Raw genomic sequence first — 15991 nt, 5'->3', positions numbered from 1 at the left:
ATTAACTGCCTGCGCCACCGCTCCCTTTTGCAGGACTTGTGTGGACAAAAAAGCCACAACTGAGACAGTTGCACTAAGGAACTGCTCCATCTGAACTTCTGCGGACTGAAGACAGAGGACAGTGTTGTCTGAGTGCCCCCGTCCTTACTGCTATGTAACTTTTGCTCCACAGGGATCTCACAACCTTCAATATCAGTGTTTTGGAGATCTCAGGGGTCTGCTGGGGAAAGGGGAAAAAGAATTATGCTTTTATGTGCATAATCCACAGGACCCAAGCTGATATATTTAGGCTCCCAGCTGTCTCATGTTCACAAAACCTTTATAAGGAACAGAAAGTTTAGTAAAAAATGTAAGCCAACTGCTTTACAATGCTTTCCATTAATCCACACGTCCCTATGAAGTCAACAACTATTCCAGCTTTTCAGAGGATTAGCTGTAGCTAAACTAAGGAATTGCCCAAGGCAGACAATAAGTTGGGAGATCCAAGCCAAGAATTCATGTTTCAGTCTAGAATAATTCACTGAACCATACTGGTCACATTAAAATACTTCTGTTAGCCATTTCACATTTGTATGAACCAGCCCAAAAACCACACTAATTTTGTTAACATGACAGCATAGTCCACAATAATTTCACTGAGGCAGCCCTAAAATAACAAATGCTAACAGACATTTTGTTTTGCTTTTCCATACAGATTTTTAAACAGCAGCTCACAGTAAAAAATGCACAGAACTAGCAAGACTGCAGCACCAAGCAGTATTTTACTTTAAGTTACTTCCGATATTCCTTAATGGCACTATTTGTGAAGTCCATGCTCAGTCAACTGGATCGTCAGAAACAGGTTAAGAAAACAGTGTTTCCTTCTTCCATTTACCTACAACGTTCTGTATCTTCTACTCCTTAGATTCCAGAATACGGCATTTAAGCTATGTAAAAGTCGCTGTCCAACCATGATTTCAATTAAGAGAATATTTTTCTATTTTTTAACTCTAAAGCAGCATTTTGTGCTCCTATGATGTTCTGAGAAAGCAACGAAACTTTGTATAACAGAATCACCCCTTTGTAACCTGCATCTGCCAACTTTCACCCATTAACAGATAAATCGGTCCAACCCTGCTCAGTGAGTTAATGCTTGGGTAAGAGCCACTCTGGCTTTTACATATGTTTGACATCCCTGATCTACGTGTTTCTGAAAGTTTCTGTATGAATTTTCCATGCACACTTAACTTGAAGGTGTATTTAATCTTACATACCCATAAACCTTTGTTATAAAATAGAAAAAGAAATACACTGTTCACCATCTTCAAAGCAACACATATTAAGAATCCGGCCATTAAATTACTATATTCAGAGATCATTAGCTTGCCAATACTGAAATACCCAATATTAACCATGCAGATGTCTAGAAACAAAATAAAATCTCTATGACCTCCTTAAAGTAAGGTTATTCTGAGAATTAATCAAGAATTTCATGACCACTTCTGCATTTGAGAACATAAAAACATTAGAGAAGGCAATGTTGGATCAGGCCAAAGACCCATCCAGTCCAACACTCTGTCACACAGTGGCCAAAAATACCAGGTGCCATCATGAGGTCCAGCAGTGGGGTCAGAACACTAGAAGTCCTCCACTGTTGCCCCCCCCCCCAGCACCAAGAATACAAAGCATCACTTGCCCCAGAGTCCCTATCTATACCCTGTGGCTAATACCTACCAACCTCTGCTCCATATACTTATCTAATTCTCTCTTGAAGCCATCCATGCCTGTAGCTGCCACCACCTCCTGTGACAGTGAATTCCATATGTTAATCAGCTACTCTTTGGGTAAAGAAGTATTTCCTTTTATCTGTTCTAACCTGACCACTCAGCAATTTCATGGAGTGCTCACGAGTTCTTGTATTGTGAGAAAGGGAAAAAAGTACCTCTTTCTCTACCAGCTCTATCCCATGCATGATCTTATAAACCTTGATCATGTCACCCCTCAGCCGACATTTCTCCAAGCTAAAGAGCCCCAAGTGCTTTAACCTTTCTTCATAGGGAAAGTGTTCCAACCCTTTTATCATTCGAGTTGCCCTTTTCTGCACTTTTTCCAAAGCTATAATATCCTTTTTAAGGTGTGGTGACCAGAACTGTACACAGTATTCCAAATGAGGTCGCACCATTGATTTATATAGGGGCATTATGATATTGGCTGATCTGTTTTCAATTCCCTTCCTAATAATCCCCAGCATAGCATTGGCCTTTTTTACTGCAGTCGCAGACTGTCTCGACGATTTCAGTGAGTTATCTACTACGACTCCAAAATCTCTCTCTTGGTCAGTCTCTGCCAGATTGGACCCCTTCAACTTGTATTTATAGTTAGGATTTTTAGCTCCAATGTGCATCATCTTGCACTTGTCCACACTGAATACCATTTGCCACGCTGACGCCCACTTGCCCTTCCTCGACAGATCCCTTTGGAGTGCCTCACAATCCTCCCTGGTTTTCACCACCCTGAACAACTTTGTATCATCCACAAATTTATCCATTTCACTGCTTATTCTCAAGTCCAAATCATTAATGAACAAGTTAAAAAGCATCGGACCAAGTACTGATCCCTGCGGTACCCCACTGCTTACCCCCCTCCACTGAGAGAACTGCCCATTTATACTCACTCTCTGTTTTCTATTAATTAGCCAGTTTTTGATCCATAAAAGGACTTGTCCTTTTATCCCATTATTTTTTGAGCTTACTTAGGAGCCTTTGATGAGGAACTTTATCAAAGGCTTTCTGGAAGTCAAGGTAAACAATATCTATTGGGTCCCCCTTGTCCACATGTTTGTTCATTCTCTCAAATAACACTAACAGGTTAGTGAGACAAGATCTTCCCTTACAGAACCCATGCTGAGCCTGCCTCAATAGGTTTTGTTCATCAATGTGCTTACTAATTCTTTCCTTAATGACAGTTTCCACCAATTTACCCGGTATTGACGTCAGACTGACTGGCCTGTAATTTCCCGGCTCTCCTTTGGAACCCTTTTTAAAGATGGGAGTGACATTAGCTACCTTCCAGTCCTCAGGAATGGAGGCAGATTTTAAGGAAAGATTACATATTTTTGTCAGGAGATCCACAAGTTCACATTTGAGTTCTTTCAGAACTCTCAGATGTATGCCATCCGGGCCTGGTGATTTATCAGTTTTTAAGTTGTCTATCAGTTGCAGGACCTCCTCTCTTGTCACCTGAATCTGACTCAGGTCTTTCAACACCCCTCCTGAAATCAGTGGTTCTGGAGTGGGCAAACACTTCTCATCTTCCACAGTGAAGACAGAGGCAAAAAATGCATTCAGCTTCTCAGCCATTTCCCTATCATCCTTCACTACTTCTTTTACCCCTTGGTCATCCAAGGGCCCCACTGCCTCCCTGGCTGGTTTCCTGCCTCTAATGTATTTGAAGAAAGTTTTATTGTTGGTCTTTACATTTTTCGCTATATGCTCCTCATATTCCCTTTTTGCCTGCTTGATCACAGGCTTGCATTTTATTTGCCACAGCCTGTGTTCCCTTTTATCAGTCTCACTGAGACTAGCTTTCCACCACTTAAAGGAATCCTTTTTACCTTTCACAGCTTCCATTATTTTGTTCGTTAACCATGCAGGCTTTGTTCTCGATTTATTTGTGCCTTTCTTAACCTGTGGTATATATTTTTTCTGAGCTTCTACGATTGTAGTTTTAAATAGCTTCCAAGCTTCCCCAATGCTTTTGACCCTTTCTTCTTTCAGATTGTACTGATAGTTTGCAATTAAGCTCAGTAGCAATTACAATCTCTTTCCTAATAATGTCTAAAAAGAAAACATTTAAAGGGACACATGCAAACAAGAAAATCATGTTTTTCTCCTGAAGCTTGAATTCTCTTCAAATGTTCAGTTTTTAATTTTGAAATGGAACTGAACTCCTACCTTGAACTTAGCTGTGATTTGATTTATTAGGGGAATGAACTCTTGAAGGTCTTTTGCTTCACAGTCCTTGAGCATATGTTCAGAGGCTGAAGGGATGAATGGAAGAACTTCTTCCTCTAAACAAATAATCATTCGGTGAAGAAAGGTGCGGACACCACTTCTAAGAACCTCCTTCTGTAAGGGACAGCTGAGAGCTGGCAGAAATGTTCGCAAGCAGTCGAGATACACTTCAGAGCAGCCACATTGTTTTACTGTCTGCTTGTTGCTGAAAGCTTTGCTAGTACGGCTGTGAAAAAAACAAAAAGCCACCATCAGTCTTCTGCTAGCCTATACATAAAGCAGATCCTTAGAATGAATCCTTCACAACAATCCACTTTCTTTCAAGACTGATTTGAAAGTCGAATCCCTGAAACATTTTAAGCAGTTATGCCTTATTTTAAGTAATGCCATTACTTACATTGCATGACTACACTTTAAGTTTATGGAGACTGTTCTAAAGAGATGTATAAATGTACTACTCAGGTATGACTGGGTAGCTAAATAAATATGACACACACACCCCGCAGTAGTATTTTCCCTTAAATAGAGAGACAACAGAAGTCAGTTTCCACAAAGGTTGCTTTTACTTTGGTAGCTCTCAAACTTGGGAATTCTCTTTTAAATTAATTCTACCCTCATCAAACCTTTACTCCTTTAACAAAGGAATATAATAGAACATAAGAGAAGAAGCCAGTAGCCAGCAGAAAATCACAGCTAAGGTATGCTCCTTCATTGACAAATATACGAAGTATCCATTATCGCCTGTGAGTTTACAGACTCATTCAGAGCCATTACTTTATTCACAATGTTTGAACAGTGCTGCTCCCACCTTGCAAAGCCAACAGCATGATTCAGACAGTCAGCCAATGCCATCTGTCTATCCTCATCTTGTGCCATCATAAGCTTTTCTAAGAGTACTTTAAATTTCTCCATTAGAGGAGTCAAAAGATTTCTCATTAAAGCCTGCTTCCTTTCTGCTGAATAGTCACTGTTCACAATTAGTACCCCGGCCGTCTCATAAATGAACAGTTGGTCATCACTGCTTAGCAAAGCCTGGTAGCCATTTTCCTGGAACCAAAAACAAAACAATGTTCAGGTTTGTTTAAAAAAAAATTACCCCTTTCTTCTGCTTGTAGAATTCTAAAGTAGGCAAAAGACTTACTTGCACTACAAATACAATATAATGTTATAACAAACGTTACCCCACAACCTCCCACAGCCAGCTTCCATGTAGATGTGGGGCACAGAGCATTAGCTTTGCATGCTGAAGGTCCCAGGTTCAATACCTCCCATCTCCAGTTAAAAGCATCAGAAAACAGGTGATAGGAATGATCTGTACCTGAAATCCTTCATAGCCACGGCCCATCAGTCAACAAGACTGACCTTTATAGGTCAATTATCGGACTTTGTATAAGGCCACTTTTCTGAGAATGTTCATTTTTGATGATGTATTGTGGCAATTTTTAATGGCAGAGTCATCATGAAGCTGATGTGAAAAGCCTTGGACAATCATCAAAGCAGCATGGTATGATGTTTACGCTAGCTTATGCTAGATTCTGCAGACCTATCTCAATGCACTAGTAGTGAAAAGGGACTGGATGCCAACTGGATGCCAATGATTTCTTCAGACAAATTTTGCAAATGTAGTAAAGCTGCGAAAGCAGACATTTAACTGGGTGAATTCATTGCATTCTGCTTTTGAGAAGCTGCCTGAAACCACTATTTATGTGGTAATCTAACATTTAGTGTAGTATAAAAAGTAGTTTAAGAGCTTAAGATGGTAGCCAGTAAATTCCAGATTTCTGGGATACCCAGTAATAAAACAGTGATCAAGCCAGTCTGTAATTGAAAAATACATATACGGCGGTCCCAGACAGTTTCTGAACTCATTGCTTTAAACATCTAGATGCCTTGTGATGACTCAAGCCCAAGATCTGGAACATTCTCTATTTTGCAAAATGCAATGATAACATGGCACACCTAAGCCTAGTAGTTCAGAAGATGTGCAATATGCTCACCTCAGCATCATAAAATGATGCACTTACATGTGTATATATCAGATCCCATATTTTAATAGCAGATTAAGCTGCTCATCCCTCCTCCATCCCTCCTCCCTCTCCTGCCTTTTTTCTTTTTAAATATTTGTGTGTGTGTGTGTGTGTGTGTGCGCGCGCGTGTGTGTTTTTGTGTGCTTGCCTGGAAGTCATGGTTGACTTCTGACAACCCCTACTGGGGGTTTGGACATTTTTCAGAGAGGTGGCTTGATTAGCCTGCCTCTGCGTCCCGCCTCTGGTATTCCTTGGAGGTGTCCCTTCCGATTGCCTGATTAGTTTCTGAGATCTGATGGGATCAGGCTTGCCTGGGCTATCCAGGTCAGGGCCTCCCTCACCTGCCTCAATGGACCTCACACCTTTCTGAACTTCAGGTTTGCACTGCCCATGCTCAAGAATAAAAAAAATACTCACTGGAGGAGAGAGTTCTAGTAGATCTTGTATTCTGTTCAGAACATCTTCAATAAAAGGGTTCGTTTGCTTGCTGAAGCATAAAATGGTTACATTTTTAAACCTTTCAACTATTTTTACCTTTATTTTCAAACAAGTCTTAAATGTTAGTTGTTCATGTAAAGAGCAATAAGAATCTCACCTCACATTACAGAGTACAGCATGACACGCCCCCCCTTATGCATCCCTCCAATTTATTGTAATGAACTACATGTCACAAAGTGATGTATTAATATAAGTTTAAGAGAACACTAATCCGCAAGCACTTGTAAAAAAATCTGGGCTACATTTGCAAGCTGACATAGATGTTTCAGGACTATGCACTAGAGATGGGCATGAACCAGCTCATGAGCCAAAATTTGGCACAAACTTGGGCTGGTTTGGAGCCCCCGAACCAATGTTTGGGAAAGGCACTTTCCCCAAACATTTACTGGGTCTCCGCAGCTGACCTGTTGGGTTTAAATGGCTGTGAGTAATTTAAACTGGTTGGTTTCACTCCCCCCCCCACTTTGAAGCTGCCAGCCATTTAACCCTTCCCAGGCAATCCATGCCCTTTCTCTCAGCTGTACCTTGCACTCACCAGTTCAGGGCCTTTTGGCTCAGTTTGGGGTTCAAAGGCTAACTCAAACTGAACTTTTAGGGTTCATGCCCATCCCTACTATGGACACCAAAGAATAAGCATCCCAGAGGAAAAAATAATGAACTAGTTGGTACTAGGGCTGCCAAGTGGGGGCGAGTAAACCCCCACTTTGGAGGCCCGATTTCCGATGCCACGGAATTGGGCTCCGGGGGGAACTCCACCCCCCGAAGCGCAGCGTGGCTGCGTCACCAGAGGTGACGCAACCATGTCGATCACATTGGGGGCGTGGCCCGGATCGTCAGAGGGAAAACTCTATGGTTTTCCCTCCGACAATCCGGGCCACGCCCCCAACGTCGGTGACGCGCGTGCACCTGAGGACGGCACCCGGAGCTCAGCGAGGCTCCCCCGCCGGTGAGTTTTTTTGACTTGGCAACCCTAGTTGGTACGGCTAGACTCTCACAAATCAAGTGCCCAGGCCTTCATACATAACAAACAGGCCATGATTTCTTGTTACAAGAATGAGCCTTGGAAGGCCTTCTTTTTGTGACTTTCCTTTCTATCCCCAGGTCTTCTTCCCTGTATATAACTGAACCCCTAGTTTGTCATTGCATCTGATTTGGACATCATGACAACCATCAGGGCACACCAGCAGCTGCATGTGGAGGAGTGGGGAATCAAACCCAGTTCTCACAGATTAGAGTCCACACTCTTAACCACTACACCAAACTGGCTACAGTAAGTGAATCATACATGAGGGTGGGGAGAGAGAAGTGCAGAGCCAGAAGATAATTAATTACATTTGAATGAATTCAGGTTTTGCACACATACACACACACTGCTATAGAGACCCTTTTCAATGCCCTCCCAACGTCATATCATGATATTTTGTGACTATGAGAAGATATGTTTGAGCCCATCACTGGGAGGGGTTATCTAAAAGTGATGCATGTGAGGCACCAAGATCCATATTCTGCTATTCAGAAAAAAACCTTTTCAATTCCAGGAAATCGTTTAATTAAGTCACCAGCTTTCAGCAGCTTACTTGAGAGACTTTACAAATCTGGAGAAAAGGTAAGCTACTCTGCTTCGAACTTTTGGATTAGTATGGCGAAGACCTCTGTGATCCAAGAAGGCCATCTGCAATAAAGATTGGGAAGCTTCATAAGTGCTTAAAGCCCCTGGAATCTCTTATACAATGAACAGCAAGGCAAGCAAACACCACAACATTTTTTGCAAGTCTTTTTAAAAAAATCCAGGATAAACACAGTGTCAGGGATACCACATATATTTTTTTTTATTAAGGATTTAGTATGAACTTACTAAAACATTTGGAATGTGCTGAGGTTCAATGGTGAAGAATTTTTCATATCTGACCACAGTTTCAAAGAATTCCAGTGTAACAGATGTATGCTGATAAGCGCTAATACCCGAGGTAACCAACTACAGGAGGAGGGGAAAATAAAACAGACAGGATGAGCACCTCAGTTAGCATTTTCCTTTAACAAAACACTTTATCAACCATGTCTGCTTGTGTCATACTCACAGTCCGCATCATATCCTGCAGAGCACTAGCTTTTGTATCACCTGAAAAGTGAGCACCATGAGATACTGGAAGAGCCTCAGCCAGCATATAGAGTAGCCTTATTGCTACTTCTAGTTCCATAAATGGCTTTGTCTGCCAGTTCCTACAAAACAAAACATGTCTAAGTAAATGCAGTGCTTTTGTTGTTGTTCAGTCGCACAGTCGAGTCGGCCTCTTTGCGACCCCATGGACAAGATCCCGCCAGGCCCTCCTGTCTTCCGCCATCCTCTGAAGTTGGATCAACTTCATGTTCGTTGCATCTATGACACTGTCTAACCATCTCATCCTTTGCCGTCCCCGTCTTCTTTGACCTTCAATCTTTCCCAGCATCAGGGTCTTCTCCTGCAGTGCTAATGAATGTAGTGCTAATGAACTTGAAGTCCCCATTAACTATTCTAAGGATCCTCTAACGTTGTAAAACGCTCTTGCCCCACAGACCCTTAAAGAAATGTGTGGGCAAGTAAGCATCAACACATAACTCCTCACCTACTAAATGTTAAAAAGATAATTTATGCACAATATTTTATTTTTTTGTGTTACAGATACACTTTAATCAAAGCTGGAAAGGGGTATAAGATTAATACGTTTTTTCAGATAGTGCAACTGGCAAACTACAAAGTTTGGCATGGCTGGTTAAATATGGGGCCAAGAATATAGTTTGGGAGCATCAGATGCCATTGTACTACTGAAGCAAAGCCAAGTACGGAGCTAAGCAGCAATCTGGATAAAGATCCAGCTTCCTTCACATAAGAGCTAAATCTGCATTACAATTTGGACCCAATTGTTCCCTTTCACCGTGAAGCATCTTCTGCCAACTGAAGAAGAACTCCTCACTCAGTGGAAGGGAAACAGTGAGCTGTATTCCACTGCTCAGCAAACGGCAGTCAGTTCTTCCAGGGCAAGAAGTTTCCCTTTGGCACAAGCAGCTCTTCTGCTGCTAGATGAACAACCCAATGGATTAAACTGATAATAAATATTTTTAAAATTTATGCTCAGATTCCCTACGAATCGCTGATCATATGACTTCTCAAGGACTGAACTCTTATTCCTCATTGTTTTATATGCCAGTGAGTTTATAAACATTTACAATGCACCCATTTATTTAACCCTTTCATTCAAATTAGCCGCAGCATCTGATTTTGCCTTCTCTTCATTCTAGCTAAAGCAACAATGGTAACAAGATAAGGCAGACTGTTCCCTACTCTTATAAAAGGACTAAAAATGATTGCATTTAGTCAGCTTCCCTTTTCTTGGGGCCTGATGAAGCTACATGGATTTGTGGCTTTGTTAACTGGTCTGCAGAAGATACCAAGAGAGTTGCAGAGCAATGTAACTTTGCATTCTGCATCTACACATCAAATAATCGGACTGCTACTGTTCCAACCAACGCTGCTGATATTGAAGAACAAATGGTTAAAACAAACTAGCAAAGGCCTCCAAAGAAATAAAATGAAACTTACTGCAGGGTAGTGTTAAAAATTCTGCGTACAGAAACCAACAGCAATTCAGGCGAAACCTGCGCAAGCCTGTCCAACAGCAGTTTGAGCTGTTTTCGGTATTCTACAAACATTGCTTCATCTTCACCCTGGCAACATATGCAATGGGATGACATCAACCAGTATGTGAATACACATTCTTTGTAGTATATGCAAGTAAAATGCAAACCAGTTATTTGACTGCTGGGACAGTGAAGCAAAGAAGAGATTCCAGAGCAATCTTATTCTTGCTCCAACAAGGAGTGGCCTCTCTTGTGCTGACAAACACCAAAGATGTGCCAGTTTAGGGGATCTAAATCAGCACAACACCACCACTGTGTCAGCAATACCTACTACCAATGCGTGCCTTATACTAGCAGGCTACCACCAGTGCAAGGGGGAAAACGGAGGAATCTCAGGAATGATAAAGAAAGGGTGCAAGTACACAACACTAAATGTTCTCCCCCGATCATGAAAGGCAGGCCAACAAGGCAGCTACCCCTCCCTTTGAGAACATCCTGCCAATCCAGACTTGACTAGTGAAACCGAGACCTGATCAGGGTACATACATTCAAGGTTGGGAACGCTTCTAGAGTGCATCTGTGAACCTGATTTTCACATAAAGAAGGTCTCCCATATTATTGCCTCCAAGTCCTGCTACATCTCTGTTGGTGTTCAGTCTGCTAAGCAGCATTAATACGTTTGGCTAATAGCATTCAGGGGTCCTGAGCTAAAGTACATCATACCTGAGCCATCGAATGCTTTACGATTCTAGAGGCCTATATTAGATCCTGTTGAGTTTTTTGGCCTCTGTGGCGATTGCCAAGAAGGGTGGGGTTTTTCCAACAAGAAGAACGCTTGGGCTTAAGTGATACAGAAAAATCCTGTTACACCTGGAATTCTGCTTGGGGTTTTGCAGGAGCAGAGTATGTTAAAAGATGACTACTTAAGCAGAAAACCTCCCCAACATCTGGAGTCTTACTTGGAACAGCACCCACCTTATCTAGCATTCTGAGGAACCGAGATAATACTGAGTGAGGGCAAAGGCTCTGTAGATAAAGTGAAGCTCTCTCTTCCGAGGAAGGACAAGCAATGGACAAAGCCAGAAGACCATCCGAAAGCAAAAACAGTATATACCTTAGCTCACTGTGATTAGACAGAGATCCTTTGTGATGTTGTAGGGGTTGAAAAAACTGAGCAGGAAGATGTGGCTCTGCCTAATAAAAATGTGTGCATTTGTCCTCTGACCTCAAGATAGGTGGTGCCAGAAAAAGCCTTTAAGCTTGGCCCTAGAAGTTTCTGAGTAATAGTTTGTATGGCCTTGGGTGTTCCTATATATGTGACTGCACGGACACTACAAAGAGCAAGAAGCTTTTTCACTGTGCCTAACAGTGCATGTTTAAAAAACGCTTGGCTTCAGGTGATATGCACCTGAACCCCTGTGTACACATGCATGTGCCTATATGCATAACAGTGTACATTTGTTACTACTCATCAAAATTAGAATTGGCTCTATGGCCCTGCAGCTCCAAAAAGATTCTCCTACCAGTCACTGATAGAACAGTATTAATTAATAGTAATTTATTTAAGCTTTCTTCATATCTTGCCAAGACACTTGTACGGTTTCTGTAATGACTGAACTAACTACAAGACTAAGTGGCCAAATGGAACATCTTACCTCGTTTTCAAAGTTGTATTCCTCATCATATCTTAATTTCTTCATAACTGCTAACATAATTGCCTGTGGTAAGGAAAACTATTAAGGTTAGCTTTGTCTCATAATCTTGTAAGAAACAGTAACAGGTGAAAAAAAGAGTTGAGTACAATTCTGCATTGATACTGCTTGAAGCAGAGATGTTTTATCACTAATTCAACAGTCTAAACCCAACTGAACAGACTACTAGGAAAGTAGCATTCAATCAACAAAAACCTTCAAGAACAAGAAAAGACCAGCTGCACAGACATGACTAAACTGCAAAACTGAAATTTGCCTCACATTAAATTTGGGTTATGATGCATGCTATTCATTATCAAGTATTTTCGAAGCATATCCATACTGCTTTGTGGCTTTTTCGGGGGGGGGGGGGTAAAATAAGTTACCAGTTACACAGCTGGGTGGTGGGAATAAGGATAAGAGGAAATAATTCTTACCTCTACATTAGCTTTTTGCTGTTCTGAAAGCACAGGAAGCTACAAAACAAGAACACAATATACTTTTGAACCTATTCCCTGAAGCAATTTCCACAGATTTCTTAAGGAACCCAACTTGTAACACTGTCAACAGTGTAAAGACTTTAATCTACCTGCTTCAGTATATGTAGATAATCATAACAAAACCCAATAATATTAGAAGAGATATCATCGTCCTCATGAATGAGAAGTTGCAACATAAGGGCCACTTTTGCCTCAATAGCTTGCAGAGTATCTTGAGCATTCTTCATATCTTCACTCTTCACTAGTTTAGTCCAGCTAGTTATCAATGCCTGCCCCATTCCATTGACCAGTTTGGAGAACCTGGCTAGGAAGTCTACATCTTCTTCCTGTCAAGAAGATTTAACATTTGAAAGTAAATGGAACAGCCTGGTTATCTTTAAAAAGGCTATAAGTAAGAGGAAGATCAAATTCAGCATTGACTAAAATCACACTTTTCTGTAACAATCAGCTTGAAGACACATACACATTTTAACTTTCCTGTATGGAATACCTCTCTAAGTCTTTCGTTGTTTTACTTGTCAAATTTTATGTAAGGCGCCCTGAGCCTGCTCTGGCAGGGAGGGCGGGATATAAATCAAATAAATAAATAAGTCTATCATACTTTCCTATAAGCTATTACATATGTGATTTATAGAGACCAAATAGCTGAGGATGCCATTCAAATTATGTTTCCCCTCTGGAAATGTCCCATTCAGCCCCACAGCAGCCCAGGAAGAATTAAAGATGCAAGAGGTGTCATTTGTCAAATTAAGTAATGCATGTAATGCATGATGTAATGCATGTAAGAAAACTGAAATAAATATAATTTAAAAAAAAATTAAGTAATGAAACACTAAAGCTCTGACCTGTAGGAGCCTCTTCTACTCCAGAAGCCTCTTAACACTCTAAGAACCTAACTCTTGCTATTCTCTACTGGTATTGTCAACTCCTATAGTGCGGGACAAGGTACAACACTGAATGAGGGGGTGGATTCCAAATCTGTCATATTTTTATCCCATCCTTTCCCCAAAGAACTTGAGACAGCACTCTTTGTTCTCTCTTTGTCTATTTAAGTGTCAAACAACCCTGTGAGGATGGCCAAGCGGAGCACAAGATTGGTTCAAAGTCACCGAAGATGTTTTATGACATAGTGGGGATCTGAATTTACATTTCCCTAATTCTAGGTTCAGCTATCTGACAACTAAACAACACTGGCTACAAGTTTTTGCAGGGGGTTGTGTAGAAAAGAAGTGTACCCTAAGGGGAATAGCAGCAGAGATAGCCATCAATCAATCCAGAAGGAAAACAGCATCCAGGCAGCCTTTTGGCAATCCACTGATACATCACTACCCAGGCCATGTTACTACAATTTCTCTTCTGGTTAGTGTTCTAAATCCAGCAGGGCTCTTCTTGTGTGCGGAATAACTAACCTGGTCAATACTGAAAAGGCCTGCAGACTGCAATACTTGACACAAAGTCTCGACCAGCTTTGTTTTGTCAATTGGATCCATTCCTTTATTTACAATTTCATACAAACAGTCACATGCTTCCTCCCGTAGAACTTCTACAGACATGTGACCTAGCAGCATGTTTATAAACCTTAAAAAGAGAGAAAAGCTTTACTCAGTACATGCAAACTGAAGCACAGCATATATAGGTATCATTCACATACATACATATAAATATAAAAAAATCTTTATTCCTTAAAATCAATTGCAAACATGCACCTCTGCTGTAGCGACTTAAATACCATTCAGATAATGGGTCATTTTTGGCATCCTAAAGTATTACTCAAAACATAACCTGCCCTTATTTAAGTTTTCTTGAGTCTGCTGCAGATACTTATAAACATTTGCAAAAGTGCTCACACAGTAAATTCAAAAGAAATATTACCTGTCATTGGCGATGAGGCTCAATTCTATCCAAGAGACATATGCACCCACTACTTCAAGGCACTGGCACGTCAGCTCTGAATTTGTATACTGGTAAGTTTGTAAGATTTGGTACCAGGATTCCACTAGACTTGGAATGCATTGTTCCCTCATGGCATCTTTTAATAAAGTATTTCTGCGAGCCTCCTGTAAATACATCAAGAGTGTCAGTCTGTGAACAAAATGGTGGTGCTGCTTTGGTTGCAAGCTGGAAGTGTTGGGACTCGGAACAAGACATGGGCAAGCACAGCAGCCCTTGATCTCAAGCATACAACATATTTTATATGACAGAACGTTGGGGCAGTTATTCTAAATGCAAAATATTCTGTACTGCTTTTCAGATGACTGTGTGGATAGTGCTCCTGTCAACTGCTACCATGTAACCAATGTAAAAGAAATACCATATGGCAGTGCCTGGGCTCGATGTCAAGGTGGATTTTCACAGATTGTGGAGGGGGACTTTGATGCCCATTTACTGTGTCAGACTTCCAAGTCCCACCTCCCCCCCCCGCTCCATCATCTAGAAGCATCCCAAAATGCAACATTTTGAGTTGCAGCATGAAGGAAGTGGCATAGCCCATAGGCCCAAGCCACATTCTGAAGACTTCCTTTAACATTTTGTTCTGCACCAAAACCAAATGTTAGATACAAGAGCACTAGGAGGATCTTTGTAAATGTACTAGTATTAAGGCTTCATATAAATTATGGGCACAATTATGTTTGAAGATAATAAATGTTAATAACAGAAACATTTTAGAAGTGTTATTCTACACGTAAGTCTGTACTATAAAGAAAACACTTGCCTCAGATGTGTGAACAACATCTCTATCTACCAGTTCAGCATCAACCGCCATAAGGATTCTGAGGTACAGATCCACTCCTCGAGGATTAAGGCCTACTACTGACAGAATATCAAAGAAGAATTTGGGCCATTTTGTGAGATACTCAGTAACAAACAGCAAAGCAAAGACTTGAGCAGCTTTGTTTCGTATAAATGTCTTCTCTGGTTGAGAATTCACCATCTAAGGGAGGGAAAATTATACTTAACTTCAAGAACCAGGCTATGTAGAAGAATAAATGGGAAATATATTCACATTAAAACTTGGGAATAATCAGGGGTCATTTCATGCAGGAGCACACAGGAGCAGAGCTCCAGCAGTAAAGAGCCCAGGGGGCGGGCACATGCAACAAGCCCCACCCCCTGCTCCCAGCAGCCCTCAGTCAGAGCAAGAAGCAGCCAGGTAAGTTGCAGACCCCCCCCCACACACACACACTGGTCAAAAACAGTCCAGTGGCACCTTTAAGACCAAGTTTTATTTAGGTACAAGCTCTCCCTCCTCTGCGAGGACAGATCTACACGTTCCACCCCCCTCCCACGATAGCTAGTAATCCAAAACAGTCCAATGGAGCCTTAGTGGTGGGTGTTGCCTTCTGACACACTTCCAGTGATGTCAGGGTGTGTGGCATATGCAAATAAGTTATTCTAATGAGTTATGCTAATGAGCTCCTGCACCTCTTTTTCTACGAAATGACCCCTGGGAATAATTTAAAAACATATACTTCATGACAACTTAATACAGAGAGCTATGAAGAGTCCTCAGTGGTAGAGCATCTGCTTTACATGTAAATGGTCCAGGTTCAATACCTGACATCTCCAGTTAAAAGGCTCAGGTAGTATGCAATGTGAAAGACCTCTACCTAAAACCTTGGAAAACTGATTCCAGTCACAGTAGATGATACTGACCTTGGTAAACAAAG

The 15991-nt window shown here is 41.3% G+C and overlaps 1 protein-coding gene across 1 annotated transcript in view; it reads right to left on the bottom strand.

Annotated features, from left to right (window-relative positions):
- Window positions 1–15991, bottom strand: part of XPOT (exportin, tRNA) — a 34298-nt gene that overhangs the window by 6496 nt on the left and 11811 nt on the right. The window contains exons 6-18 of the mRNA XM_015411752.1: window positions 15037–15255; window positions 14196–14380; window positions 13733–13901; window positions 12413–12649; window positions 12261–12299; window positions 11788–11850; window positions 10095–10219; window positions 8596–8737; window positions 8373–8492; window positions 8095–8189; window positions 6437–6506; window positions 4801–5039; window positions 3933–4218 (exon numbers count right to left, since the gene is read on the bottom strand). Coding sequence (XP_015267238.1) covers window positions 3933–4218; window positions 4801–5039; window positions 6437–6506; window positions 8095–8189; window positions 8373–8492; window positions 8596–8737; window positions 10095–10219; window positions 11788–11850; window positions 12261–12299; window positions 12413–12649; window positions 13733–13901; window positions 14196–14380; window positions 15037–15255 — 1989 coding nt within the window. The remainder of the gene's footprint in view (window positions 1–3932; window positions 4219–4800; window positions 5040–6436; window positions 6507–8094; window positions 8190–8372; window positions 8493–8595; window positions 8738–10094; window positions 10220–11787; window positions 11851–12260; window positions 12300–12412; window positions 12650–13732; window positions 13902–14195; window positions 14381–15036; window positions 15256–15991) is intronic.

This window comes from Gekko japonicus, unplaced genomic scaffold (genome assembly GCF_001447785.1).
Source record: "Gekko japonicus isolate JY-2015 unplaced genomic scaffold, Gekko_japonicus_V1.1 scaffold543, whole genome shotgun sequence".
Taxonomy (NCBI): Eukaryota; Metazoa; Chordata; class Lepidosauria; order Squamata; family Gekkonidae; genus Gekko; species Gekko japonicus.
The sequence above is the reverse complement of the archived record's forward strand: the minus strand, read 5'-3'. Positions and strand labels throughout refer to the sequence as shown.